This window comes from Dasypus novemcinctus, chromosome 18, assembly GCF_030445035.2.
Source record: "Dasypus novemcinctus isolate mDasNov1 chromosome 18, mDasNov1.1.hap2, whole genome shotgun sequence".
Classification (NCBI taxonomy): Eukaryota; Metazoa; Chordata; class Mammalia; order Cingulata; family Dasypodidae; genus Dasypus; species Dasypus novemcinctus.
Genome location: NC_080690.1, coordinates 42,658,097 through 42,684,860, shown reverse-complemented (window position 1 = coordinate 42,684,860; position 26,764 = coordinate 42,658,097). Strand labels below are relative to the sequence as shown.

The 26,764-nt window shown below is 42.9% G+C and overlaps 1 protein-coding gene across 1 annotated transcript in view; it reads right to left on the bottom strand.

Annotated features, from left to right (window-relative positions):
- ABCC11 (ATP binding cassette subfamily C member 11) overlaps positions 1 to 26,764 on the bottom strand; it is a gene marked incomplete at its 5' end in the record, with an annotated part of 59,968 nt that overhangs the window by 25,431 nt on the left and 7,773 nt on the right. Inside the window, 17 exon segments of the mRNA XM_071208986.1 lie at positions 973 to 1,165; positions 3,644 to 3,737; positions 5,445 to 5,534; positions 7,171 to 7,224; positions 7,227 to 7,260; positions 7,335 to 7,469; positions 9,080 to 9,258; positions 9,261 to 9,316; positions 11,302 to 11,335; positions 13,043 to 13,166; positions 16,069 to 16,138; positions 17,955 to 18,012; positions 18,015 to 18,234; positions 21,414 to 21,515; positions 22,861 to 22,912; positions 22,914 to 22,947; positions 23,118 to 23,265. Coding sequence (XP_071065087.1) covers positions 973 to 1,165; positions 3,644 to 3,737; positions 5,445 to 5,534; positions 7,171 to 7,224; positions 7,227 to 7,260; positions 7,335 to 7,469; positions 9,080 to 9,258; positions 9,261 to 9,316; positions 11,302 to 11,335; positions 13,043 to 13,166; positions 16,069 to 16,138; positions 17,955 to 18,012; positions 18,015 to 18,234; positions 21,414 to 21,515; positions 22,861 to 22,912; positions 22,914 to 22,947; positions 23,118 to 23,265 — 1,677 coding nt within the window.

The following is a 26,764-nucleotide window of genomic DNA, read 5'->3' as shown; positions in this document are numbered from 1 at the left end:
TATGGCAGGTCTAGTGGTGATGAACTCTCTCAGTTTATCTGAGAATGTCTTAATCTCTCCATCATTTTTGAGAGAGTCTTTCCAGATATAAAATTCTTGTCTGGCAGTAGTTTTCTTTCAGCACTTTAAGTATTTCAACCCATTGCCTTCTTGCCTCCATGGTTTCTGATGAGAAGCTGGCACTCAATCTACTTGGGACTCTCTTGTCAATAACATGTTGGTTTTCTTTTGCAGTTTTCAAAACTCTTTCCTTATCCTTGGCATTTGCATCAAAATCACTATATAACGGGGTGGTTTTTTCTTCATGTTTATCCTGTTTCGTGTTCTTCGAGCTTCTTGGATGTGCATATTCACACCTTTTGCTAAGTTTGGAATGTTTTCTGTCATTTCTTTGACTTTTCCTTCTGCCTCTTCCTTTCTTCTCCTTTTTGGACTCCCATAATGCAAATATTAGTGTACTCGATGGTGTCCCATAGTTGTCTCAAGCTATTTTCACTTTTAATATTTCTTCTTTCTTTTTGCTCCTCAGCCTAACTCATTTCAAGTGTCTTGTCTTCAAGTTTGCTGATTATTTCTTCTGTCAGCTCCAGTCTGCTCTTGACACCTTCCTGAGCATATTTCATTTCAGTTATTATGGTCATCAGCTCCTGTAGTTCTGCTCGGTTCCTTTTTAAAATTTTTATCTCTCCTTAGACTCTCATATTACTCATTCATTTTCTTCCTGACATCCTTTAGTTTTTCTCTGTACTTCAAAGGGAACTTGGTGCAATTATAAGTGACTCTGTTTGTGACAGTGTTTAGCTATCAATCCTCCATGAAGGAATATTGAACTTTTAAACTCATGCTTTCAATAGCAGGAAGGTTTCACTCTGGTCTGTCCCTTATGCCCTAATAACCCATGGCACCCACTTGCAAGAGTTGGGCACAGTAATGATTGAGCCTGAAGCCACACTTTTCTCACAGAGCCCATACCTTGCTGAAGAGCTTGTTGTGCAAGACTGTGGATACCTCCCTAATGACCTTGGTGAAAGTGCACACAGAACAGAATCCCACACAGATTAGGAGCAGGGCACTGAACCCATACACAAGTTGATAAAAAGGCAACTGTGGACTGCCCAGTATGTCACCTGGGTCTGCACTGGTCCTGTTGCTCTCTTGGCTGCTACTGGTCTTTGAAAAAGAACAGGAGAGCAGATCACGTGAACCCAGGATAAAATTCAGTGACAAAAATAAACCTTTCTAGAGCCACATAAAACTCTGGCTGGTACAAGGTGAAACTATATTTTAAAACCTCCCTGCTCCTTGCTTTTGTTCTCCATCCCCAGTGTAACCCCCACACACACACACAAATTAGGCCCTCATTATCTATCCCATGAACCACACGGACCTAATGGACCCATCTCTCTGACTCTCAGCTCTTTCCACCATCACCCACTTCATCCATGTGATTGTTCTCAACTCAGCACTGCTACCTTTATGCCTTCTGTTTGATCCTTTGCCTCAAAGCAGACTGCACTCTAATGCTACCTCTTTTCTCCTGTCAGGGTAGAAAATGGTTTGATAAATTAATTCTCTATGGTATTAGAAGATTGAGCTGGATTATCATCCAGCGTCATGACTACCCCTTCTTCGTTCTCCACTGCAATGCAGGAAGAAGTGGGGACACTTGATTTCCTAGACTCACTTGGTTTCAGGTCAGATTCTGCCAAGCAGAGGCACTCACAAGAAATTTAAAAGATGGAAGGATAGAAACTACTTTACTCCAATGGCAACCATGGGCAGGTTTTGCCACTGGTTTCCAGGTTCCCTTCTGAGAATCACCCACCCAGTGCTGCCTGCTGCTCCGATCACAGGAGGTCCCTCTCTCTCAAAACACTTCCAATGGGTATGTAAGCTCCTAATTTCCTGTATGAAATCTTTTTCAGTTCTAAATACTTAGAATGGCTCTATTTTTCTGACAAAACTGCCTAACTTCATTTTTTTTTCTTTTTGGTGGTTGAGGGGAAGTTATAATTACACTTTTAAAATTAATTAATTAATTTTAGTGTCTTTTTAAAAAAGATATATAGAACACACAAAATGTTACATTAGGGGAAACGGACATGGCCCAGTGGTTAGGGCATCTGTCTACCACATGGGAGGTCCGCGGTTCAAACCCCGGGCCTCCTTGACCTCCTTGGAGCTGGCCCATGCGCAGTGCTGATGCCTGCAAGGAGCGCCGCCCCATGCAGGGGTGTCCCCCGCGTAGGGGAGCCCCACACACAAGGAGTGCGCCCGGAAGGAGAGCCGCCCAGCGCGAAAGAAAGTACAGCTTGCCCAGGAATGGCGCCGCCCACACTTCCCGTGCTGCTGACGACAACAGAAGCGGACAAAGAAACAAGACGCAGCAAATAGACACAGAGAACAGACAACTGGGGGAGGGGGGGAATTAAATAAATAAATAAATCTTTAAAAAAAAATGTTACATTAAGAAATATAAGAGGTTCCCATATACCCCACTCCCCATACCACCCGTAATCCTCCCACATCAACAACCTCTTTCATCAGTGTGGCACATTCATTGCATTTGATGAATAGATTTTGGAGCACTGCTACACCACATGGATTATAGTTTATATTGTAGTTTACACTCTCCCCCAGTCCATTCAGTGGGTTATGGCAGGGTATATATTGTCCTGCATCTGTCCCTGCAATATCATTCAGGACAACTCCAAGTCCTGAAAATGCCCCCACATCACACCTCTTCTTCCCTCTCCCTGTCCTCAGCAACTTCTGTGGCCACTGTCCCTACATCAATGACATAATTTCTTCCATTGCTAGAGTCACAATATTTCTATAGTAGTAGAATACCAGTAAGTCCACTCTAATCCATATTTTATTCCCCCATCCTGTGGACCCTGGGATGGTGATGGCCTGACTTAATATTAAGTGAGTGAAGCACTGTGGGAAAAGCATGACTTAGATTCAGAGTCCCAAGTTCAAGTTCTGGCTCCTTCACTTCCTATATAGACCTAGGGCAATTTCCTCATATGTGAAATGGGGACAGTGTCACCTATCTCAGAACATCGTAGGGAAGATTAACGAAACAACCTGGCACTGTGCCATATAATATCCTCCTGGCCCCTAATACCAGAGTACAGGAGTATATTTTATTTTATTTTATTTTTTTTAAATTTATTGAAGTATATCACTCATACATAAACATACATACACAGTAAATGTATAATAGTTGTGAACTTACAAAACAAACATTTATAACATCAAACAAACATATATAACATCCAGGAGTATATTTTAAATAAAGTCATAGTGAGAAGCAAAGCTAGAGCCAAGGGGGAAAACTTTGGCGGAATATAAAGCATTCTTGGGAAGCTGCTTGGGGACAAAAACCAGGTCAATACCTGTATAAAAACCCCCTCCTGCTCCTTCTGTAAATGCAGGAGGTCAGAACAGGAGGGAACCAGCATTATGGCTCCCAGAGACTCTCTCCAATGCACCATGGATCATCTTGGCTGTGGCAGGCTCTGGGCTTGCCATGGGGGTCTCTCATGGGCAGCAGATGGGAAGCACCTTGGGAAATGAGACGTCATCCTACCCTATGCAAGCCCATAGAAATATACACCACCTCCATCATGGCACTCACCCTTGAGCCCTGCTGCTCAGTCACCAGAAATTGAAGGTTAAGAGAAAGATGATCACCACTGTGAGAAGGAAAGCCATGGCAGTAACAATGTAACCTGGGAAGAAGAGGGGGTGATAGCGAGAAATACTGGCGGCCACAGCAAGACACAAGGCAACTGCTGCCACTGCTGCTGCCAGTCAGCTAACCTAAGCCCTGAGTCCTTGGATCTTCCTGCTCCCATTCACTTTGGGCATCTTTTAGTACTGGGGAAAGCTGGGTCCAAGGTCAAAGAACTCTGGGTTTAAATCCTGACTACTACTTCCAAGTCATTCGACCTTGGGAAAGGTACCAAATGTCAGGGACATTCCACTTCCCGACTTGTGAAGTGGTGCCAGTCACACCAGCCTCATGGAGTCTCTCTAAAGAGGAGATAAGTATATTAAGTGCCCAGCCCAGTGACTGGCACAGAAGACTCCAGGGAAGTTAGTTCCCTTTATGCATGACCTGAAGTTTCGGTTTTTAAAATAACAACAAAGGCTACCATTTATATTTGTGTGCCATGTGCAAGGTATGTAGTGCCAAATGCATCTCTATATGTGTTATTTCTGATTTAGGAATTCTTATTCCCATTGACATGAGAAATTGAGTCACAGAGACAGAAGGTAACTTACCCAAAGTTACAGAGTTGGTAAGTGATGGAGCCAGAATTCAAAACCAGTGTGTCTGGGTTATAAAATCAAGGGTGGGAAAACCCAGGGTTCTTTCCCTTCTTTACCATCTGCTTTTTGCCCCAGCACTCCACCCAATTATTCACTCTTTTCCATGCCCCAATTCCTTTTCCAACATTTTATTCTGCCTTCAAGGCCCCTCTCAAGGGCCCCCTCTTCTTTGAAACTGAGGCCCTGCCACCTGGTGAATGTAAAAGTCTTCTTTCTCCAGACTGGTCTAAAACAACCTTATACCTCTGCTCCTGCAGGTCTAGTTCAGTGCCCAGCACATAGTAGTTGCCTTGTAAATATATGTCAATTGGTTACATTTCATAAACATTTGCTCTGGCCATGCTCTGAGTTGTACACAGTAGGGATGCCCATGGTGGAAGGGGTGAAGATGGTGACCTACTATGAACAGCCTATCTCTTCCTCCCCAGACAGGTAGAGAGGAGGCACATCTAAGACAAGGGTGAGGTCCCAAAGTTAATGAGTAGTAAAAGAAAGCAGAGTCAAAATTACTCTAGAAAACCTCTTAAATTGTTCAAAAGGCGCAGTACCATACACCTGACTTTACATTAACAATATTGTAGTCATATGTGCATGGATTTATAAATATATATGGTAATATATATATGTGATAATAAACACCTTTTAATAAAGTAGAACCATTGAAACTTCTAGTTGTCGTTTACCTTAACAAATATATTTTAAACTGTACCTACTGCATATAAATGAGAGTTTCACCAATGTATTGCATGCTGGTATTATCTATTCTATTCTATTTCTTTCAGTGCAGCTCATGACCCACTTAATTTCACAACCTGCTAATACATCAGTACTCACAGTTTTAAAAACACAGAAATTAAAAGTACACATGAAACCCAACTTCCAGCATCATCTCTATTACTAATACTACTACCATTATTGAGTATGGTTAGGTTTGTGCAAGTTCGGCCCACAAATGGCATAACTCCTCTGCACCTCTCTATTTCACATGATCTCAGGGGCACATGTGGACCAAAATTCTGTCTTTCCAGTCTGAGCTAGCTTCAGGAGCAGGGCAGGGCAGAGAGCAAGCCCAGGCCTAGCATGGAATGGCTGGTGGACTATGCCTCCAGCTGCCTGGATGTAGTGGTGGTAGATGTTCCATCTCAAAGAACCATCTTCCATTTCCTCCTTCTTTGTGAGCTGATTCTCCAGTACTGCATCCAAGAAAGAGAAAAATAAAATAATTATGCCTCCCAACCACCTATATCTCATCCCAGGATCAAGGGGAATCCTGGCACAGCCTTCTTCCCCTGGCTTTGACCGTTTTCCGCTTCCTCACCTACTTGCTGTAGTGCCCCACCCAAGCTTGAACATAGCCAGTAGGTTTTCCATAGGAAGATACTGTTGAAGGTAAATTTTGACATGAATTGAGTAACCTGGAAAGGAGGTTCATCCCCAACTATTCAATAAACCCCAGAGGACCTGGGATCCCAAGTATGAGATGGGCTGACAGAGGCAGCAAGAGAGAAGGAAGACTGCAATGGCTCGGGACCAGAAAACCTTGTTTCCAGAATTGTCGCCATGACTAATTCACAGTGCAACCTCAGGCAAGTCCCTTAACCTCCCAGTTTCCTCATCAAAAATTGGCAGGCTTAGGGGGTTGCCAAGACACTTTACAGCAAATCACTTCTGAGACAATTCCTCAAAATACAGCTGTGACACCAGCCTAAGCAGACCCTTAGCCTAGAGAAGGGTACAGAGACCAGTTAGATGAAATAACAATAAGAATAATGACAACAACTATTACCAGCACCATAGTGTCTATTGCTTCTACCTGATATTCTCCCTCTTCTTATAATAGTACCTCAAGTTTTCCTTGGGGACCACTCCTCCCCCATTGGGTTCAGTCTTGGAGGGGCTGTCAATTAAGTGCCTCATCCACATGGAGCAATCAGCTGCCCTCTTCCTGGAATTTGAATCTTGAGGGAAATTACACAAGGATAATTATACTTTTGGAATGGATTTTCTTCAAAAAGACTGACTGGTTTCTGTTACCTAGATCCCCAAAGCTGCCTAAGCCTGGTTCTTCAGCTTTTCTTTTCATTTTGTGATCTACACCCTTTCTTGCCAATGAGTTCTTTTTCTGCTTATATTATCCCACATAGGTTTCTGACCTTTACAGCTGAAGAACTCTTTTGGAGTCAAGGCTTACAATGTGCAGGCACTGTGCTGGCTCTTCCCCACACTTGAGCTCATTTAATCCCCACTACAGTTCTGCAGAAAAGTGCTGTCACCTCTGCTTTTGCCAAGGAGGGTTCAGAAAGTTTAAGTAGCTTGGCCAAGGTCACTTAGCTGTGACAGCAGCTGTAGGCAGCAGAGTTGGGATTCAAATCCAGAGCTATCTTATTTTAAGAATGGAGGTCTTTCCATTCTACTACCCTGCCTCAGCAAAGACCAAGAATATGAGCTTCTGGAATTGGGCCCAATTCATTTCTGATTTCCAAAACTTTTGCTTTCAACATGTGTGGTGAATGAAGGTCCAGGTGCCTTGAAAAGTCTTAGCTCTACTCAGAGCTAACACCATCCTGCTCAACTCCACACTCGCAGCTGTGCACCCCTCAAGACCACTTCTTGGATCCTTTGGGCCTCCTGACGCTGCCAGCCATACTTCCATGGTCCTCTACTACTTGGATTTGTAACCTGTGTAGGCAAATATTTGGGATCCTGGGCAGTGAAACTGAACAGTGAAGAGTATAGCCCTACCTGGGGTCCAGCAGGAAGTGCCAGGTCCTCTGGAGGACCCAGGTGGCCATGCCTTGGCATTCTCACCCTGTTTTCCAGCACCGTTACTTGCATTTTCATTGGCAAGTTCTTCCTAGAAGGTGGTCTGGACTTCCATTCTTAGTTCTCTGTTGTCTTTGCTGTGTCCTCCAATTTGTTCTGGGGAGAAGGCACTCTATGAAGCAGGGATGCTCCTCCCCATGGAGAGTGAGGGGTGAGGGAATGGAAATTACCTGCGTGACTTTCCCAGGCATTTTCTGGATGAGTTGGGCATATTGTTCCTTTTTCTGCATTAACTCATTGTGAGTTCCAGTCTCACAGATTTTCCCATCTTCTAGCAAAATGATCTGGCCACAAAACTCTAAATACTAAAGAGTCAGAAGAAGTAATGTCTTCAGTAAGCATATGAAAAGATGTGTGACTTCACTGTTCATCAGGAAAATGTAAATTAAAACCATGATAGGGAAATGGACTTTGGCCCAGTGGTTAGGGCTCCGTCTACCATATGGGAGGTCCGCGGTTCAAACCCCGGGCCTCCTTGACCCGTGTGGAGCTGGCCATGCGCAGCACTGATGCGCGCAAGGAGTGCCGTGCCACGCAAGGGTGTCCCCCGCGTGGGGGAGCCCCACGCGCAAGGAGTGCGCCCGTGAGGAAAGCCGCCCAGCGTGAAAAGAAAGAGCAGCCTGCCCAGGAATGGCGCTGCCCACACTTCCCGTGCCGCTGACGACAACAGAAGGGGACAAAGAAACAAGACGCAGCAAATAGACACCAAGAACAGACAACCAGGGGAGGGGGGGAAATTAAATAAATAAATAAATCTTTAAAAATAAAAAACCATGATAAAGCATTATTTATACCACCAGATTTGCAGAATTTTAACATTAAACAACCATAAGTGTGATGATGATCCAAGGTAAAGGGAACCTTCATAAACTGTTGGGATATCTGTACCTTGGTACAACCACTTTGGAGAACAATTTGACAATATCTATTAAAGCTGAAAATGTCTGTTATGAACCAAGAATTGACTCCTAAAACTTTATGCTAAAAATCTCTCAAACGTATATAAGGACACATGCAGAAGGATGTACACTGAAACATTTTTGTAAAAGTGAAAAGTTGGAAACAAATTAAATGTCCATCCTGAAGAAATTAATTCTGGTATATTTATTTATTGGAATATTATACCAGTGAGAATCAAATAAAGTTACGTGGGTCAACATAGACGATCTAGAAAACGTAATGTTGAGTGAAAAGAAGCAAATCAGCAAAGGGCACAAAAAGTAAAATATCATTAATAAAAATTTTGTTAATATACAAAAGACCAGTATCATGCCCAGAGCTTCATGCATATGTTGTAAAAGTATGCAGACATTCATGGGAATGATAACAAATTCCAGGTAGCAGGAGGGAAGAAACGGAATGCACTCTGGGAGAGGGATGAAAAGTTTTCTTGCTCAATCTGTCTGTTAGATACATGGGTTTTCAAAAGGTCATTTTCTAGGCCTTTTTGTAGGTCTGAAATATTTTTTATCAAAAAGATAGTAAGGCAAAAATAAGAAGGAAGAAAAGGAGAAAGAGGAAAAGGGGGAGAAATAATAATAAGCCTTGAGACTAGCACTGAGTATGAGGATATTTAGGGAAGGGACCAGTGAGAGGCAGAGCCAGGTGCAGCCATTGTACTTAACAGCAGTTGTCAGTAAAAGACACAGAGGTGCCTTGTAATCTGAAAATGTGAGACTTGGGGAATTCTCCTTCTCTGAGGGACTTTTTGGGGGGAGTGAGTAATTTGAAAAAACCGTAAAATTTTGAAGATAGAAGAGACCCGAAAATTTGGTTTCCATCCTGAATCTGTTGGGACTAGTCTGAGGTGAACGGACAGCTGCCCATGATGTTATCGGATCACACTCAAATGGCAGAGCCTGGAGGTTCTACGTTATCCTTCCAGTCACGGTCAGACCCCTGGAGGTGTGGTCACCTGCAGCTGGTAGGTGACCAGGATGATAGTCTTCCCCCAGAGTGCCTTCTTAATGCATTCTTCGAAGATGTGTTTCCACACATGGGTGTCCACAGCCAACAGGGGGTCGTCTGGCAGGTAGAGCTCACTGTCTGACTAGATGGTACGGGCCAGACTGAGCCTCTGCTTCTGCCCTCGAAGAGGTTGAGACCCCATTGCCCTATCTGCAGACAGGGAGAAAAAGGTATGGTGTCCCGAGGCCAACCACAAGCCAGGTGTGCTCAAATGGGTGGGCAGATGTGATAGACCAAGATAAGTGCACACTCCAGGATGGCTATTGATTTGGCATCCCTGACATTTTATTCTCAAAATTTGCTTTGGAAGGGATGAGGAAACCAGTTTTTGATTAATTAAAATTTTATAACTCATAATTAGATACAATTTTTCTAAACCTGCCAGCATCTCAGGAGGCCTATTAAGCCAATAGAAATTTAAATAATAAAAGGAAGCACTCATTCCCAAGAAATAGTACTGTTTTGCATCTTCTACAGGTTTTAAATCTCAGTTGACTGCAAGTGTGGTCATTTGTGCCATGTACTCAACATAGATGAATCTGCAGTGGTTGTGAAGGTTGTTGCTTTGTAGTCATGGGAAGGGCCATTTAACAGAACACCTGTTATGTCATGAGTGAGGGTGCAAACCTGCATTACTAACATGCTTTGGGTCCTCTTGAAGATTAGCACTCTAGGTTCTGAGGACTAGGGACCCTAGGACTAACTCCTAGGCCCTGTTCTGCCTTGAACTCTTGATTTCTCTTAGAGAAGAAGCTGAGTCTAAATGGTAGCAAGGCTTGGCTTCTCAGCGTTTTGGCTAAGATCTAGTGTAAAGGATAGCAAGGTGACCTCTATTCATGGCTCTGCCTCTAGTTCACTACTGTGCAAGCTTTAACAAGCTGCTTGACCTGGGCAAAGCCAAGTTTTTCCATTCATTCATTCATTTGACAATACCTATTAAATGCCTACTATGTTGTTAGAATAACAGCTGACCCCTACTCTAAGCTAGACACCATTCAAACACTTTGCATAATAACTCGTTTGAATCTCAAAGGAACCAGATGCAGCCAGTACTATTATTTATGCCATTTTATACAGCAGGAAAATGAGACCTTATTCTTGGCACTGAAGATACAACAGTGAATAACAAAACAATCGAGCTCTCTTCCCTCGAGAGTTTGCAGCCCTATCTTTAAAACAAAGATAGCAAAAGGTCTACTTCCTGGGTTATTGTGAGAGTTGCTAGAGTAGTACCCCCCATAAAGAAAGTGCTCAGTAAATGCAGCTATTATTAAAACTGTAAAATAGAAATGACAATACTGCTTTTATCTTACAGGGGTCTTACAGGATTAATGTGAAAAATAGTAAATTATCAGGAAAATGTAATAGTCAGGAATCAGTTTCCCACTGACACAGGAAGTTCTGACCAGAGTGGAAGTGGGAAGAGTGGGTGGGGCAGAAAAGGCAGGATAGTGCTGGGGACTGAATCACGTCCCTCATAAACGACATGTTTAAGTCATAATCCGTGTTCCTGTGGCTGTGAACCCATTTGTAAATAGGGTCTTTGAAGATGTTATTATTAGTTATGGTGTGGCCAGACAGAAGGAGGGCAGGCCTTAATCCAGTATGGTTGAAGTCCTTATAAGCAAAGGACATTGGACACAGAAGTAGAAGCCAGAAGTCAGCGAAACCAGAGGAGCAGATGCAAGGAGAGAGCTAGCTATGCAAGGGAGGATTGCCAGAATGCTACAGACTCTGCAAGAAATCAAGCCCTGCCAATACCTTGATGGACTGCTAGTCTCCAAAAACCAAGGGACAATCAATTCCTGTTATTTAAGCCAACCATTTTGTGGCATTTGTCATAGCAACCCAGGCAAAATAAAGTGGATTCTCATTTTACAGGATCTCCAGGAGGTGCTTGAGGTCAACACCCATCCTTTTGGGAGTCTGAAGAGCATTTTTCTTCTCCAGTTGCCACCGTTAAGACTCCCATTCTCAGGGGAGAAATGTGTGTTCTTGACTTTGAGGCAGCAGCTTCAGGGAAGGCTCCAGATGCTTAGGAAGGAAGGCCTGCCCCACCCCTTCCACCTATCCTGAGTGTCAGAGAGGCCCTCATAGCCTGAGAACCTAGAACATAAAAGCGCCAACATCACCAAATTGCTGAGGGATGCATGCCTCCCACCTACTCATTTCAGATGGCAGCAATGGAGCACCTGGAGGTAACCACGGAGGTCAGGGTATGATAAGTGCAGGTCTTCCAAGCTTGCCAAGTTTTGAAGGGAAAGGGCTTGAATTCCATGCTAAGAAACTGAAACTTGATCATGGGTTTAATGGCCAACCATTGAAGGCTTTTTCATTTCCTTCCTTCTTTCATTTCTTGCACTTAATAAATATTTCAACAGAACAAAAATATACAGTGAAAAATAACTTTCCCTCCCATCTTTGACCCTCATTTGCTCTCCTCAGAAACAACCACTATTACAGTTCTTATGTACTTTTTTGTATATAATCTATTTGTGTGTGTTGTGTGGTGTGTGTGTGTGTGGAGCACATATTGGTTTACACTGTTTTAATAGCACCATAGTATTCCATTACATGGCTGCACCAAAAATTAAGAGCCCTACAGATTGATACTTAGTTTGTTTCTAGTCTTTTGCTTCTATGAAAAATGCAGTGTGAACATTCAGGTATATAGAGGTCTTTGCACTCACGATTGAGGGTGTCTACGCATTAAACACTTCACAGTGGATTTGCTGAGTTAAAGAGGCAGTGCCCTTTAATTTTTGACAGATATTTCAACTCTGTCCTCCATGTAGTATCAATTTAAAGCAGAGCAATAATAAGAGGCAAATTGTGTTTTAGGATGATTGCTGTAGACTGAAAGCAGGGTAGAATGGAGTGCAAGATTGGAGCCAGGGACCCAAGGGCAAGGGCAGTGGGAACAGTTCAAATAAGACATAAAACACACCTGAAATGGCAGTGGAGATGGAGAATGAGAAATACAAGCAATTTCTAGGAGACAATTTGTCTAGGATTGTCAACCAATTAGATATGGAAGGTAACAGAGAAGGAGGTGTCCAGGCTGACTGGGGGGTATGGTTTGGTTGATGCCATTGAACTGAATTAGACAACTTGGGAAGAGGAGGCAAAATGGGAGCTGGGCAAAAAGGGGGCTCATGAGTGGATATTGGACAAGATTGTAGGTGACCACAGGACTACTAGACAGTTGGCCAGTTTATATACCTACATATGCCACTCAGGACTCATCCTGAGGGCAGATTGCAAAATCAAACAAACAGTCAAAGGAAGCCAAAGTCCATCATAGTTGGAACTATATTGCAGCATTCAGGGCAAAGTTTTCCCAAATATTCCACTGAATAGACCGGACTCTTGACTTCCAAGAACATGTCTCCAGCAAGTTAATCCAACCACTCTGGGGAGGGAGACCACAACGGAGAGGAAAGATATGGCTGAGAGGTAGAAAGCCTGCAGGGCCCTGAATCCAAACTCATTTCTTCTATGCTACATGACCTCATAACCCATTTGCTTTGCCTTTTGACTTAGAAGCAAGGATTTACTTAATATAAACAAGTTTTCAAGTGACTTTTTTTTTTGAGGAGACAGAGTATGCTGGCTATTTTGAGCCAATGTAAGCACCATGGCCAAGCACCTGGTTCAAATCCTGGCTCTACTGTATCCCACCAACTTTGTGATATTGGGTATGTTACTTAATATCTTGGAGTCTCAGCTGACTCATCTAGAAAATGTAGATGATAATAATTCTTTGTTCATAGCAAGGAGGAAATATGGTGATGTACCTATGTGAGTTCGCAAGTATTAGCAGCTATCAATTACTATTAGCAGCTGGGGCTCCCTTCCCAAACCAAACCCCTGCCCCAGGGTCCCTGCCTGCTCCTCCCAGGGGCTTACTGGGCTTTGTCTTACTGGCCTCCCATGAGGATGTTGTCCCTGACTCTCCCTGCAATGATCCAGGTCTGCTGGGAGACACAGGCCAGGCTTCCATGCACTGCCACTGAGCCTTCCAGCAAGAGCATCTGCAGCAGAGTGAGTCTAGCCTCAGGGCCAGAGAAGCCAGGTAACACAACCTGCCTGGCCTAGCAGCTACTGTGCCCGGGACCCAGGGATCCAGGACCCTCTGGGATCCTGGAGGTTCTCCTAGGTAAAATGGGACTTTTATGGTGGCCCTGCCAGGCTCACCGGGTTGTCCTAAGGAACAGCCATGAGAACATGTGGAAGCAGTTAGAGGCTTCAGTCAGCACTGAAGCCAACCACTGCATTCAAACACACCTTTCTTTGTAACATGGCCTGGGTTTTAGGGAAGTATTATAAACGTTGTCAGGAGTGATAATGGGATCATGGTTAGATAGGAAAATACCATTGTTTTTTTGGATATCATGATGAGATATTTAGTGGGAGAAGTATAAACCCTGTATTTTAAAATAGATCTATAAAATACATATCTACATAGATGAGGCAAATATGGGAAAAGGCTATCAACTGTTGAATCTGGGTCGTGGGTCTTCACTGGAGTATTCTGTTTGCTTCTTCACATGATAAGTTAAAAAACCCAAGTTAATAATAATAATAATAAAGGACATAACTCCATCTACAGTACAGCAGCAAAGGACCTCATCATTCTGTGTTGTTTTTTTTTTAATCCTGTGCTTTTTACTTCAGGATTGGAGCCATGTTTTAATTAATAAGAACAAACCTTTGAGAAGCAGACTTGGCCCAGTGGTTAGGGCGTCCGCCTACCACATGGGAGGTCTGTGGTTCAAACCCTGGGCCTCTTTGACCCATGTGGAGCTGGCCCATGCGCAGCGCTGATGCACGCAAGGAGTGCCGTGCCACGCAGGGGTGTCCCCCGCGTAGGGGAGTCCTCCGCGCAAGGAGTGCACCCTGCAAGGAAAGACGCCCAGCGTGAAAGAAAGTGCAGCCTGCCCAGGAATGACGCCACACACATGGAAAGCTGACACGACAAGAAGACGCAACAAAAAAAGAAACATAGATTCCTGGTGCCGCTGATAAGGATAGAAGCGGTCACAGAAGAACATACAGCGAATGGACACAGACAGCAGACAGTGGGGGGGGGGGGGCGCAGAGAGAAATAAATAAAAAAATAAATCTTAAAAAAAAACTTTTAAATGACATCTTTTTTCCTCGTTTATTGGAAAGAAAGAGATCGTTTATTGGAAAGAAAGATCATTTGAAGAGGAAACTGACAAACCACTGGACAGGTAGAAAGGTGGCCTGGAATGGAAGCTTCCAGGGAAAGCAGCTGTGAGGAAAAGTGAAGCTCCCACATAAGGAGACCTGGGTTTAGTCTTGGCTCCATCCCTCATTCCCTGATGTGTGACTCACCTGTAAATGGGCCATAAAGATAGCTTCTCCCCCTTGGGGTTGTTTTCAGGGTTGAAGGGAAAAATGGAAAGCTCTTAGCCCAAAGGCTGGCACATAATTGCTTAAACTACTCATACTAGATTTTATAATCTCTCTTTTCCCTGAAATGTACATATAAGGAAAACCTAGAAAAATATTTATACCTAAATAATAAGCTATACTTACAATACTATTCTACAATTTTGCTTTTTTCATTTTATAACAAATCAAGTGTCCTTCTCCAAACTAAGTGCAGATTTTAAATCAGAGTACATTTCAAATGGTTTAATTTAAATTTGTTCTACTATTTTCCTACTACCTATGAACTGTAAATGTTAAGCATATTTTTAAAAATATAGCTAACCCTTACAGGAAGACCATAGTGTATCATGTACTATTTTAAGCAATTCAGCACACATACTAATAAACCCATTTAAATCTTGCAAGGCCACATGAGGTAGGTTAGACTATCATCTCCATTTCACATTATACTAGATTTTGAAACGGAGTTTTTCTTCTCCCTAGTTGCAAAGAAGCTGGAGAAAGATCATCACATGCAGAGCATGAAGAAATGTATTAGGGCCGAAATTACAATTCATAACATAACCTCCTTCCAGGAAGGTACTTTCTATTAAACAGAAGGCCTTTCTATGGGCGAGGCCTTTCTGTGAGCCTTGATGTGTTTGCCTATGTACATTTAGGAGAAAGAGCTGAGGGAAGAGCTGAAGGAAGGAAGAAGAAGGTGTTAGTTCTCCAGACATTGTGGGGAGGACGGATGATGGGCAAAGAGAGGAAGGGAAGAGAGAGAGGCCAAAGGAAGGAGTGAGACTGGAGCCAGAGAGGAAAAGAGCTATTGAGAAAGTCTCAAGGGAAGGTGGCCAGAGATGCATATCAGATATTGTGGGCATCTGGGCTGCTTGCTGTGAGGTATGCAGTGTGACCCAAATGTTTTGTGGCTATGGGTTTTATTTTGAAAACTGGAGAAGGTGTGGGCTGAGCCACAAGTCTGTGTGGCGACAGACAAAGCAGAGCTCAAGGACTTCCACAGACAATGGTAGTGGGGTGTCAAGAGTTTTACCAGATTTCCAGGGTAAGGGCACTGAGCAGACAGGGTGATTCCATTGCTGGAGTATGAGTAAAACAGCCCATTCCATCTGGAAGGACTTCCTCCCCTCCACTACCTCCTCCCTCCTTTCTCCTTCCTTCTCCTCCCACATTTTGCTCCTCATGCCATCCCACAAGGGGCATGCATCTCACTTCACAATGGTATGAGTTTGGTTTCGTGAAATGATTTTTATCATAGGAGACATTGAGCCACCCTGTAGCATCATGTTGATAGCTGATGAAAGACAAAACAGGATGGGGGTAGCCCAAGAGAGCAGGTAAGGATAGATTTCTAAGTGGTCTAAGAGGCATAGTTTACAAAGCATAGTTTACAAAAATCCTGTTTGCTGAGACCCCTTTGAGGAAGATAGAGATGGGAGCCTTACTGAGGACCGAGCTTGGATTAACCAGACAGCCGGCAAATGGGAGTGCCTGTGGTGACAAGTAACTTACCTCCCCCAGGATGGCCAACAATAGGCTGCTCTTGCCACTCCCTGTTGCCAAAGATCCCTAACATGGTCCACTGCAAAGCCAAGGACAGAAGGCACTGGAATAGCACAGCCCTCCCACCTGCCCTGAACAACAGACAAAATGATAAACAGAAAACAAATTGTTCCAAGATCTCTCAGACAAGCAAAGTTCAAGAGTTCCATATATAGAACTGGGATGGGGCAGCTCAAGGGATAGAGGTCTCATTGGGAGAAGATTCAGATAGGTGGGTACAGCAGCTAGGAAATGTGAACTCTGTATTAATGTCTAATCTACTCTATGACCCTGGGCAAGTCTCTTAGTCTCTCTGATCCTCAGTTTCTTCAGCTGTAGAATGAGGATGATTAAGCCAGTCTCACAGAATTCCTGTATGCATTCATTCATTTATTCACTCCATCCATCAAGTAATCATTTGAGTTTTTTCTTTGTACCAGATAGTATAGAAAACAACTCTCACTGAGCTTATATTCCAGAGGGGGAAACAGACCATGAATGGGTGGGTGGATGGATGGATGGATGGATGGATAGATAGATAGATAGATAGATAGATAGATAGATAGATAGATAGATACCCAATGGTAAATGAATTGAGTGGAATGAAATCAGCTACTATGGCAGAGAGTTTGGGCTTTAAGGCATTTTAGCTGGATTGGCCAAGGAAGGTTTCTTTGAGCAGGTGTCATTGCAGCTGAGACATGAATGACAAGAAGAGCCAGACACAGGAAGGTCTGTGGCAAGAGCATTCCAGGCTATGGGAACAGTAAACAGACACAAAGTTCCTAAGGCAAAAACGAGCTTGGATTAAAGAGCTGGCAGAGGGTTGGTATAGTTGGAACAGAGGAGAAAAGGTCAGAGGCATAGGCAAATGCTCAGAAGAAATTTGGACTCTATCCTAAGTACAGTGGGAGTGTTTAAAGATTAAGCAGGGAAGTGACACGAATCAGTTTACACTTTAGAAAAATTCCTCTGTTCACTGTGTGGATAGTGGATCATAAGAGGGCAAAAGTAGAAAAAGAGAGTCTAGTGAAAATGTTCTTAGAGGAGCTGGGAATGGCACAGTGATGGCTGGGGCCAGGGTGGTGGAGGAAGAGATGGTGAGAAGTGGCTGGGTTTGGGAGGGATGTTGAAGTTGAGCTGACAGGCCTCACTGACAGACTGGACTGGCAGGAGGGAAGGAGGGAATCAAGCTTGATGCCCAGGTCCTCGGCCACCATGGGAAAGGTGACTGTGCCATCCATCTCCTGAGATGGGGGTGACTTAGGGAATCAGCTGGAAAGGGTGAAAATCAAGAGTTCTCTTTGGCCTTGTTTTGTTTGCTATGCTTGGTAGGCATCAACTGGAGATGTTAAGCAGGCAGTTGAGTCTGGAGCTCAGCGAGGCTAGAGATACTAGCACGGTGATAGACTTCATAACCATGGGACTGGATATGCTTGCCAGGGGCTAAGTATGAGTAGGTAAGAGAAAAGAGCAAGGGTGAAAACAGGAGAGAGCAAAAGTAACCAAGCCCTTAGGCAAGGAGGAGTCAGAAAAGGTGAATTCACAGAATAACCAAACCGAAACATGCTTGGCACATCCTAGGGACTTCATCAGTGTTAATTTAGTCTCCTTGTCCTTCTCCTTTTCTCATTCTTGGTCCCCTCAACGACCAGCAACACAGTACTCTCATACTGTTTTGGTGTCTTGCCAGTTACCAAAAACAAATTTAGATCATCAATCAATTCATACAAAAGTAGGAAGATTTTCCCTCCATTAAGAATCTGTATTTTAAAAGGAGAACTTGGAGAGGGTGTTTAGTAACCCAGGAAATGGTGGGATGCCAAGTTGAGCTCAAGTACAGAAATCCTGGTGACCAGCATGCCTGCAAGGCTACCTTTGATATCACCAGGTTTATCTTGCACAACTCCGGCTACCCCTGTGGTCCTCTGGCCTGACAACACCTGAAGGTGGCTGAGCCCTGGTCATGTCTTCAGTGGTGTGCCTGCTCCTGTCTAACTCCAATGCTCCATTGACAACTCCAGGCCAGGTCTGTCACCATGACAAGGTGGCCTTCTCCAAAACCAGCACCTTGCTGAGGTCTCTTAACACCTAGACATATAAAACAGGGCTATCTTGGAGGAAACATTTTCTGTAAAGATGAAAAGAATGGGAGAGAGGTCTTTCATTCAGTAGGAACGTGGCCCCATGTTGCTGGCCTGCCAGTGGGTCTGAATTAGTGATCTTCTAATAAACAGTAAAAATATGAAGTAACACCACCAATTATTAGGAGAAGGCCAGTTTCTGCTGGTGAAAATCCTAGATCAGTCTTTTCCAAAGTTCAGACCACTATGCCACTCTGCCATATCTGCACATGACCTGTAATCATAGTTATTTCTTATTTTATTTAAATTGACTCTTAGACTTAATCTACATTAAGTGATGATAGTCATTGAATCATCATATTAATTTATAATTTTTCTAATTAAAATTTATTTATAACTATTAAAAATGAAAGGTCTGCTCATGTGCAACACTGAAACAAAACTGTTTCAGGTCAGACTTTTCAAAATGTGGTCATTGGAAGGTCGCTTATATCTGCATTACCATGTCCCAGTTTGTAAAGTACAGGGATTAAACTATATGAATTCTAGCATTAAGAGTTGGGTGAGAAGTATGGTCCCATTGAAGTCAAATTCTGTTCACAAATCTCTACCAGGAGATGTGCTTAGAAAAGGATCTAGACGGACCAGGAGATGTGCTTAGAAAACGATCTAGATGGACAAAATTGACATTTTGAAAAATGATTTTTGTCTCTAGGTGGTGGGATGCTGAGAGATTTTTATTCTCTTCTTTATGCTTTTCTAAATTGCCTGAAATTTTTACAACAAGCACATATTTTATAAAAATAAAACAAAACACTATTTTCTAAAGAAAAAAAGGGTGGGCTGATCTTTTTTCTTTTAACTGGCTCCTGGGTGTACAGAATTAGATTAATTATAATATTTGGTTTAAATCATGTCATCATTATAAGAAAATGCCCAGCCCCCTTTCTTTTGTTTAGTTAGCTGGTGAGTACATGGTGTAGTTAGTTTTTAATAACCTAATGAACATCCACAAGTACACCCACAAACCCAAGTACCACAGCTTCTGTCTACATCATCCTCCCCATCTCATCTCCTCTCCAGCCCCTAGGAACTACTGTCCCAATTTTTGCAGTATTCATTCTTTTGCTTTGATTTTTAAGTTTTATCTCACATAATTTTAATAAATAGAATTTGAGTAGCACTCTGGCTTAACGAGTCAATTGTGATATGAATGAATGCTGTGAAGGGGTATGTATGGAAGGAAAACAGAATCTCCCCTCACCCCCAAATGCTCTAATTATACCCTCGCTCTCTAATATTGGTGACACCATTCAGTGCTTTTCACTTGTTTTTTCAATCAACAGCAGAAAGGAAAACGTAGTCTGGAGTCTCCTGCCCATAGTCGCTCACAGGGCCCTCTCTAGAGCCCCAGGATGCAGGCACTCACAGCTACCATGCAGCCAGCTTGCCACCTCTTCCTCTGCCACCAGCACAGCCTGTCACCTCTCAGGAGAGAGCTTCCCCAGGGCTCACAGCTTTCTCCTTCTCCAAGCTTTGGGAAGCCGGCTCCTCAGAGTTCTTGAAGGACACTGGGGCACAATGGACTGAGAGCTAGGTTACAAACCTGCAAGGGGAGAGGAGGACAGAGGAAGGGGAAGTGGCTTTGGAGATCATTCCTCCCCACTCCCACCCAAAGTCAAATGTCAATGGGGCCCAGATAGGAAACCTAGTGAGGGAAGCAGGAAGCATTGAAGTGCCTTGGATGGCCTAACTGAGTGTGGTGAACTTGGATATAAGAGCCTCATCCACAGGGGCAATCCTACTCAGCTCTAGTCCCTTCTTGCCTTGATGGAGGGCAGCCCAGGGTTGGAGATCCTTGCCCTGGCCCTTGCCCTTCCTGCCTCTCATTGCCCACTGTAACAATATCCACCACCCTCCTTCCCACTCTCTAGCCACACCAGAAGAAGCCTAGACCCAGCGCATGGCCGAAGAGTCGCCCTGCCCTTCCTTCAGCGGACATGATCCTGAGGCTGGATTGTGACTTTCTCATCTCTGCCAACCCCACTGAAAACAGACATGGGAGGGGGGAGGAGGGCACCCAGTGACCAGTGGAGAGGCTAGGGACCTGCAGGAGCTACTAATAAGTAAAGACTATCAGGGAGCAGATGTAGCTCAGTGGCTGAGCACCTGTCTCCCACATATGAGGTTCTGGGTTCTATCCCCGGTGGCCCCTAAAAAAAAAAAAAAGAGCCAAGATCATTCATTCCAGCCTGAGGGTCTTTGTAGTTGCTTTTCTCTCTGCCTGGTCATCATTCAGGCCTCAGCTCAAATGTCACCTCAGTGGAGGACCTTCCCTGGTCTGCCTATCTAAAGAGGCCCCCAGCCATTCCCACATATTTTCTAAAACATCACACTGTTTCCTTGACATCATAGCTCTTTAAATGTTCTAATGTCTTCTGTGATGATTAGTATATTGTTAATGGTCTGTTTCCAATGCCAGATTGAAACTCTCTGTTGGTCATGCTCACTGCAGCATTGTCAATGTCTGGCAGGTATTCAATAAATACTTTTTGAAAAAAGGAAAGAATGATATAGGTCCAGTACCACATGTGTTTAAAAGCAGAACAACAATAAAATGTCATTTAAAAATTGGTTTAAATTAGGCTTTCTAAACTCATGTATTAACATAGCCATAGGGGCAAGCCTAATTTAATGAAAGAAGTGGACCATGTCTAAGATGATAAACCGTAAGTAAAGGTATGATAGAGCATGGTGGAGGCTGTAGTAAACTGGAATGCACACGTCCCATTTAAACAGAGCAGCCCTCATCTCAGCTCCAGCTGCTTGTGTCCATGGGATAATATGGGTCAAGAGAATTTGATTATCCAGAGAATCCAGAAATCTGGGTCTCTATATAAATAGTTAAAAAGCAAACCATCAGGATAATCTGACTACAAAACCTGTCAGTTTGGATCACTGTCCTAAGATCTCCTTGGAAACGTAGACCTGGCCAGATTCATCTGTCATCACTTTTTGGGCTATGGGCTAAGATCAGGTGCAGATTCATCTGTCTCCCTGTCCCCACACCAGCCTGGGCACAGGAGGTCATTGATTTAGCCGATCTCTCTCCAACCAGACTAGATTCTGCCTAGGTCAGGGGACATTTCATGACAAATATCAAGGGGGCTGGAGATGAATGAGCACCCAAGCCAAGGGCCATGTGGCCAGCCTGTAAATGCTTACCTTGAGCTTCTTCACTGCAGTCTTAGAGTTTGTGATGGCTTTGACTGCAAAGGGCACAAAGATCACTGATATGTGCAGGGGATTCAAGATGGCCACAGCAGTGAGGGCCTGCATAAGGGAGGAAGGAGACAGTGAGGGTCACAGTCCTGCCCTACTCAGTCACTCCACTCCCTGGGACTCAAACCACAGCTGGATTATAAATGCAGAACCTGCAGGTTGTGACAAGCAAAAGTTAAGCTGGTATTTGTGGAAGATTGGGAGGAACAAGGAAGAGTACTGGTCTTGGAGTCAGAAGGCCTGGGCCCTGTTGTACCTTAGCTCCTCGCTAATTCTTTAACTCTGAGTGCCTCAGTTTCCCACTGTCATAATACCAAAAATCATAAAGTTTCCTACAAGAATAAAGTTTGGGAAGCACTGAGAAAACTCATGTGAGAGAACTTTGTAAACCAACAATACAGCTAGGTACTATTACTGCTGTTAGAGTCATATTTATTCTTCTTTGCCTTATATGCTCTTTTCCCTTTTAACATCCAAATTCTCCCTACCCTTTAAGCCTAATCCATGCCTCAGTTTCTCCAGGAGAATTTTTCTGACTACAGCAAATCATCTTAGTCTCTAGGGATCCCAGAATGTGGTCTCCTGAAAGCACCTTGGAGGCCTTCCAATCCATACCCTACTCCACCCCTTTCTTCTAGCTTCATCCAAAGATAAACTCCAGCTGAGGCACAAATCATCTAATCCTGCCTGGGATGGGTGCAATGTGGCCCTAGAGTCCCACCAAAGGTTTTTTGTGATCCCCCCGCTAGATCCCTGCCTCTGACTTCTCAGTAGTGTTTCTCTGGCAGATGTGAGGAGCACAAATGAGCCCTTGGCCGCAGGCTCTCCTTTTCCATGTTCAGTCTGCGAGCCTTCCCAGCTGGATTATAAAAGCTTCAAGAGCAGCACCCATCTTATTTTCCCCCAGAGAATTAGGATTTCTAACCCTAAAAGGCAGCCAATGCTTCCTAGGGCCTAAGTCAGACTACAGCAAGAAAGGTAGAAAAAGTTACACCTTTCTATTCAAAGTGCACTTCCAGGGCCCTTAGTTTGATACCAGAGAAACTTCTTGAATCTCACAGGATTCTCAACCACAAGGTATATAGCAAATCATCAGGGTGTTGACTACCCATAACAACTCCCTCCATCCCTGTACTATTCTGTGTTCCTCCCTGCCAAAAGATGTCACTTTCTCAGGTGGGTTGGGATGGGAGAAATTGTAATCACCCTAAAAGTCTGAAAAAACTAAAGTTAATATTATCCATTTGAAAAGCATCAGGTCTTTGAGGGACATGGACTAGGAAGGGGCACATGAGATAACTCCCTATCATTATGGGGGAAAACAAGTCGCCCAATCACTTACTGTTGAAGCCATGAATTTTAAGTTTCAGAATGTGTGGATAAGAAACATCATTACTGTGGTAATTGATGGGGCCATCAACAAGGCAGAAGTGGTCAGGCTCTGCATACTTTTCCAATAATATCCTTTCCTTTTTGCTTTGGTCTGAAATAAATATAGATATATATAAAGAAATACACTGAAATTATCCCCATGGACTTTCCCAAAAGAGCACAAAATGATCCCCAAATCATAAAAGAGGTCTTTTGACGGTGAAAGAGCTTGGCCCACCATGACATCACCAAACTCTGAGTAGAAAGTTAGGCTTCCGCTACCTTTAATTATTGCTGCAAATGGTTTCTCCCATGTGTACATTTTAATCAGTTTAATGCTAGTGAGAACTTCATTGGTCACATGGATATGCCAGTCACTGACCACAGAGGTGCCATCCTGTATCTTCACAACCATTCTGGTCAGGAAAGCCTGGAGTCAGGATGCAGCAAGTTTGCTGATGCACAAGAGCATCTTTTGACAAGGGATGGAGAGTTCAGCCTGGCATAAACAGGGAAGCTAGGAGTATTTCCAAAACTAAACTGCAGGTGCAGGTCGAATACCTGGTTTTAATTCTGCACTGAGTGAATCTTTATAATTCTAGGCCTCTGCTGAAGGTTTTCCAAGGAAAGCCTCTCCAGGCCATCATGCCTCGGAGCACCTTCATCACACAAACAGGCAGGGTCTGGGATCCAGTCCAGGCTGTGGTTAATTAAACAGAAACATGGCTCCTCTGCCTTCTGGAACCCTAAACTCTCCAGCAATTATGATCACCTTTTTTTTTTAATTTTTAAAAATTTAATTGCTTTTGTTTTAAAAGATACATAAATCACAAAAAATGTTACATTAAAAAATATAAGAGGCTCCCATATACCCCACACCCCACCCCACCCCACTCCTACCACATCAACAACCTCTTTCATCATTGTGGCACATTCATTGCCTTTGGTGAATACATTTTGGAGCACTGCTGTACCGCATGGATTATAGTTTACATTGTAGTTTACGCTCTCCCCAAGTCCATTCAGTGGATTATTTCAGTATATATAATGTCCTGCATCTGTCCCTGCAATATCATTTAGAACAACTCCAAGTCCCAAAAATACCCCCACATCACATATGTCCATGGAGGAAATCACTAGATTTCAGTGATTCGAAATGCACAAATTCCAAGAGTCACTTTCTGCTTGAAAAGACAATTGTCCAAAGAAGACATACAAATGGTGAAAAAACACATGAAATTCAACATCACCAGCGATTAGGGAAATGCAAATCAAAACTACAATGAGATATCATTTCACATCTATTAGAATGACCACTATTAAAAGAGTCAGAAAACTGTAAATGTTGTAGAGGATGTGGAGAGATAGGAACAACACTGTTGGTGAAAATGTAGAATGGTACAGCCATTGTGGAGGATTCTTTGGCAGTTCCTAAGCAAGTTGAACATAGGCTTGCCATGTGACCCAGCAATGCCATTACTAGGCATATACACAGAAGAACTGAGAGCAGTGACACAAATAGACATCTGCACGCCGATGTTCACAACAGCATTATTCACAATTTCCAAAGTTGGAAATAACACAGGCATCCACAACAGATGAATAGATAAACAAATTGTGGTATTACACATGATGAAATATTATACAGCAGTAAGAAGAAATGAAGTCGTGAAATATATTACAACATGGATGAACCTGGAGGACATTATATTGAATGAGGCAAGCTAGACCAAAGGGCAAATACTGTATGATTGCACTATTATGAACTAAATATATTATGTAAACTCCTGGAATTAGTAATTAAAATATAGGTCACCAGAAAATAGAATAAGGGTAGGGAAAGCTGAAGGTTAGTCTCTACAGAATTGATTCACAGGTTGTTTGTAAATCTTTGGAAATGGAATGGAAATGGTAAGAGTACATCATGGTGTTTGTGACTAGCAGAGTTAATATATGGGGTATGACAGTGGTTGAACGGGAAAGTCTAAGGTCATGTATATGTGAAAAATGTAACATGCAATTGTGTAACATACTGAAACCTCATGTAAAATACACATTTGGGTGATATTGCATATATAAGACTGTTTTTTTACAAAATAGAAATACAAATAAACTAAAGAGAAGGAAACAGAATAGCAGCTATGTATGGCAGGGGAGCATAGAGATTGAGAGATGATGGGTTTGTTTCGTTGGTTTGTTTTTGTTTTTCAGTATTGTTATTATTATTATGGGACTAATTAAAATGCTCTAAAAATGATTGAAGAGATGAATGCACAATTATGTGATTACACCAAATACCAGTGATTGCACACTTTGGATGAAGTTGTGCTTTATTAATATGTATCAATAAAATTGATTTAAAGACAAATGTGTTTATACGGCTAAGAGTCTTCAAAAAAGAGTAAGGAGGTCATCAGAGGGGTTACACTTACACACTCCTCAGGAGGACCCCAGAAACAGCCAAAGTTAATACAACTCCAGGAACTTGTTCTCCTGAGGGCTATGGAGGCCCACAGGGATATGGTCATGGTAGATAGCTCTGGAGCTCAGGACCATGTCAGTGAGCCCTACTTTGGAATTTGTGTCCCTGAGTGTGATGGAGTTGGACTCAGATGTGACCTTTCTATACATGCCTCTTCTGTCACTTTTAATGAACCTTTGGTTGGTGCTAGCGTTGGTGTATACTCAGGAGTCTTAAATCTTTGGACTGTCTGTGTGCCAGCTGGGCCCTGAGCCTCAGCAGAGTTTCAACTCCTTCTCTCTAGTTCGTTGGACTTACATAGGTCAGCTAACAGGGAGGTGAAGATGGTCAACCACCACACCAGGGAATCAAGAGTGCCTACAACTGCAAGCAGGAGAATTGCATCCATCATCCATGTGGAATCTAAGCCCCCTCTCAATATAGAGGTGGCGTGGACATCACCATCTCAGGGCCACAGAATATGGATTAGAGTGGACTTACTGATATTCTACTATAAACCTTTTGTGACTACTAATAGAAGAAATTGTATCATTGATGGGGACAAAGTGACCACAGTAGTTGCTGAGGGCAGGGAGAGAGAAGAAGAGATGTGATGAGGGGGCATTTTGGGGACTTTGGAGTTGTCCTAAATGATATTGCAGGGTCAGACGCTGGACATTATATATCCTGCCATAACCCACTGAATGTACTGGGGGAGAGTGTGAACTGCAGAGTAAACTACAGAGTAAACACGTGGTGCAGCATTGCTCCAAAATGTGTTTGCCGAGTGCGATGAGTGTGCCACAATGATGGGGGGAGGTTGTTAATGAGGGGAGTGGGGTGTGGGTTGGGGGGTATACGAGAATCTCTTATGTTTTTTATAATGTAACCTTTTTTGTGATGTATGTATCTTCAAAGAAATACAATTTACAAAAATGATGGGGGTGGGGTGGTGGGATGTGTTTTATATGGGAATCGCTTTTTTCTTTTTAATGTAACATTCTATGGGACCAATTTTTTTTTTTTTTTTTTTTTTTTACTTAGAATGGAAAAATGGTAACTTTACAGCAGAGAAATCTGGAGACAATAGTTAAACCAAGTCATGAGAAGTAACGTATCAATATCATGTAACCCCTGATATGAACCACCAAGGACAGCACATGCTCTCCCTATTATTTATCCAAAAAATACATAACCCCAGTCTAATCCTAATTCATTTCTTTGATGTGTAACTGCATAAAATTGATATCTAACCATATTGCAAGCTATTTGAAGATAAAGATATAAAATTTAATTATTTTTCTTCCTTTTTAATCCTTCCAAAAATGAGACAAAATAGAATACACTAAAGGCCTTGAAACAGAAGAACAAATGTTAGCCAGGAGTGATAATATAACTCTTATTGTATATCCTATGTAGTTCTTTTTTTTCTATGCTTTTTTAATTAAAGTTAATAGATCACAAGGAA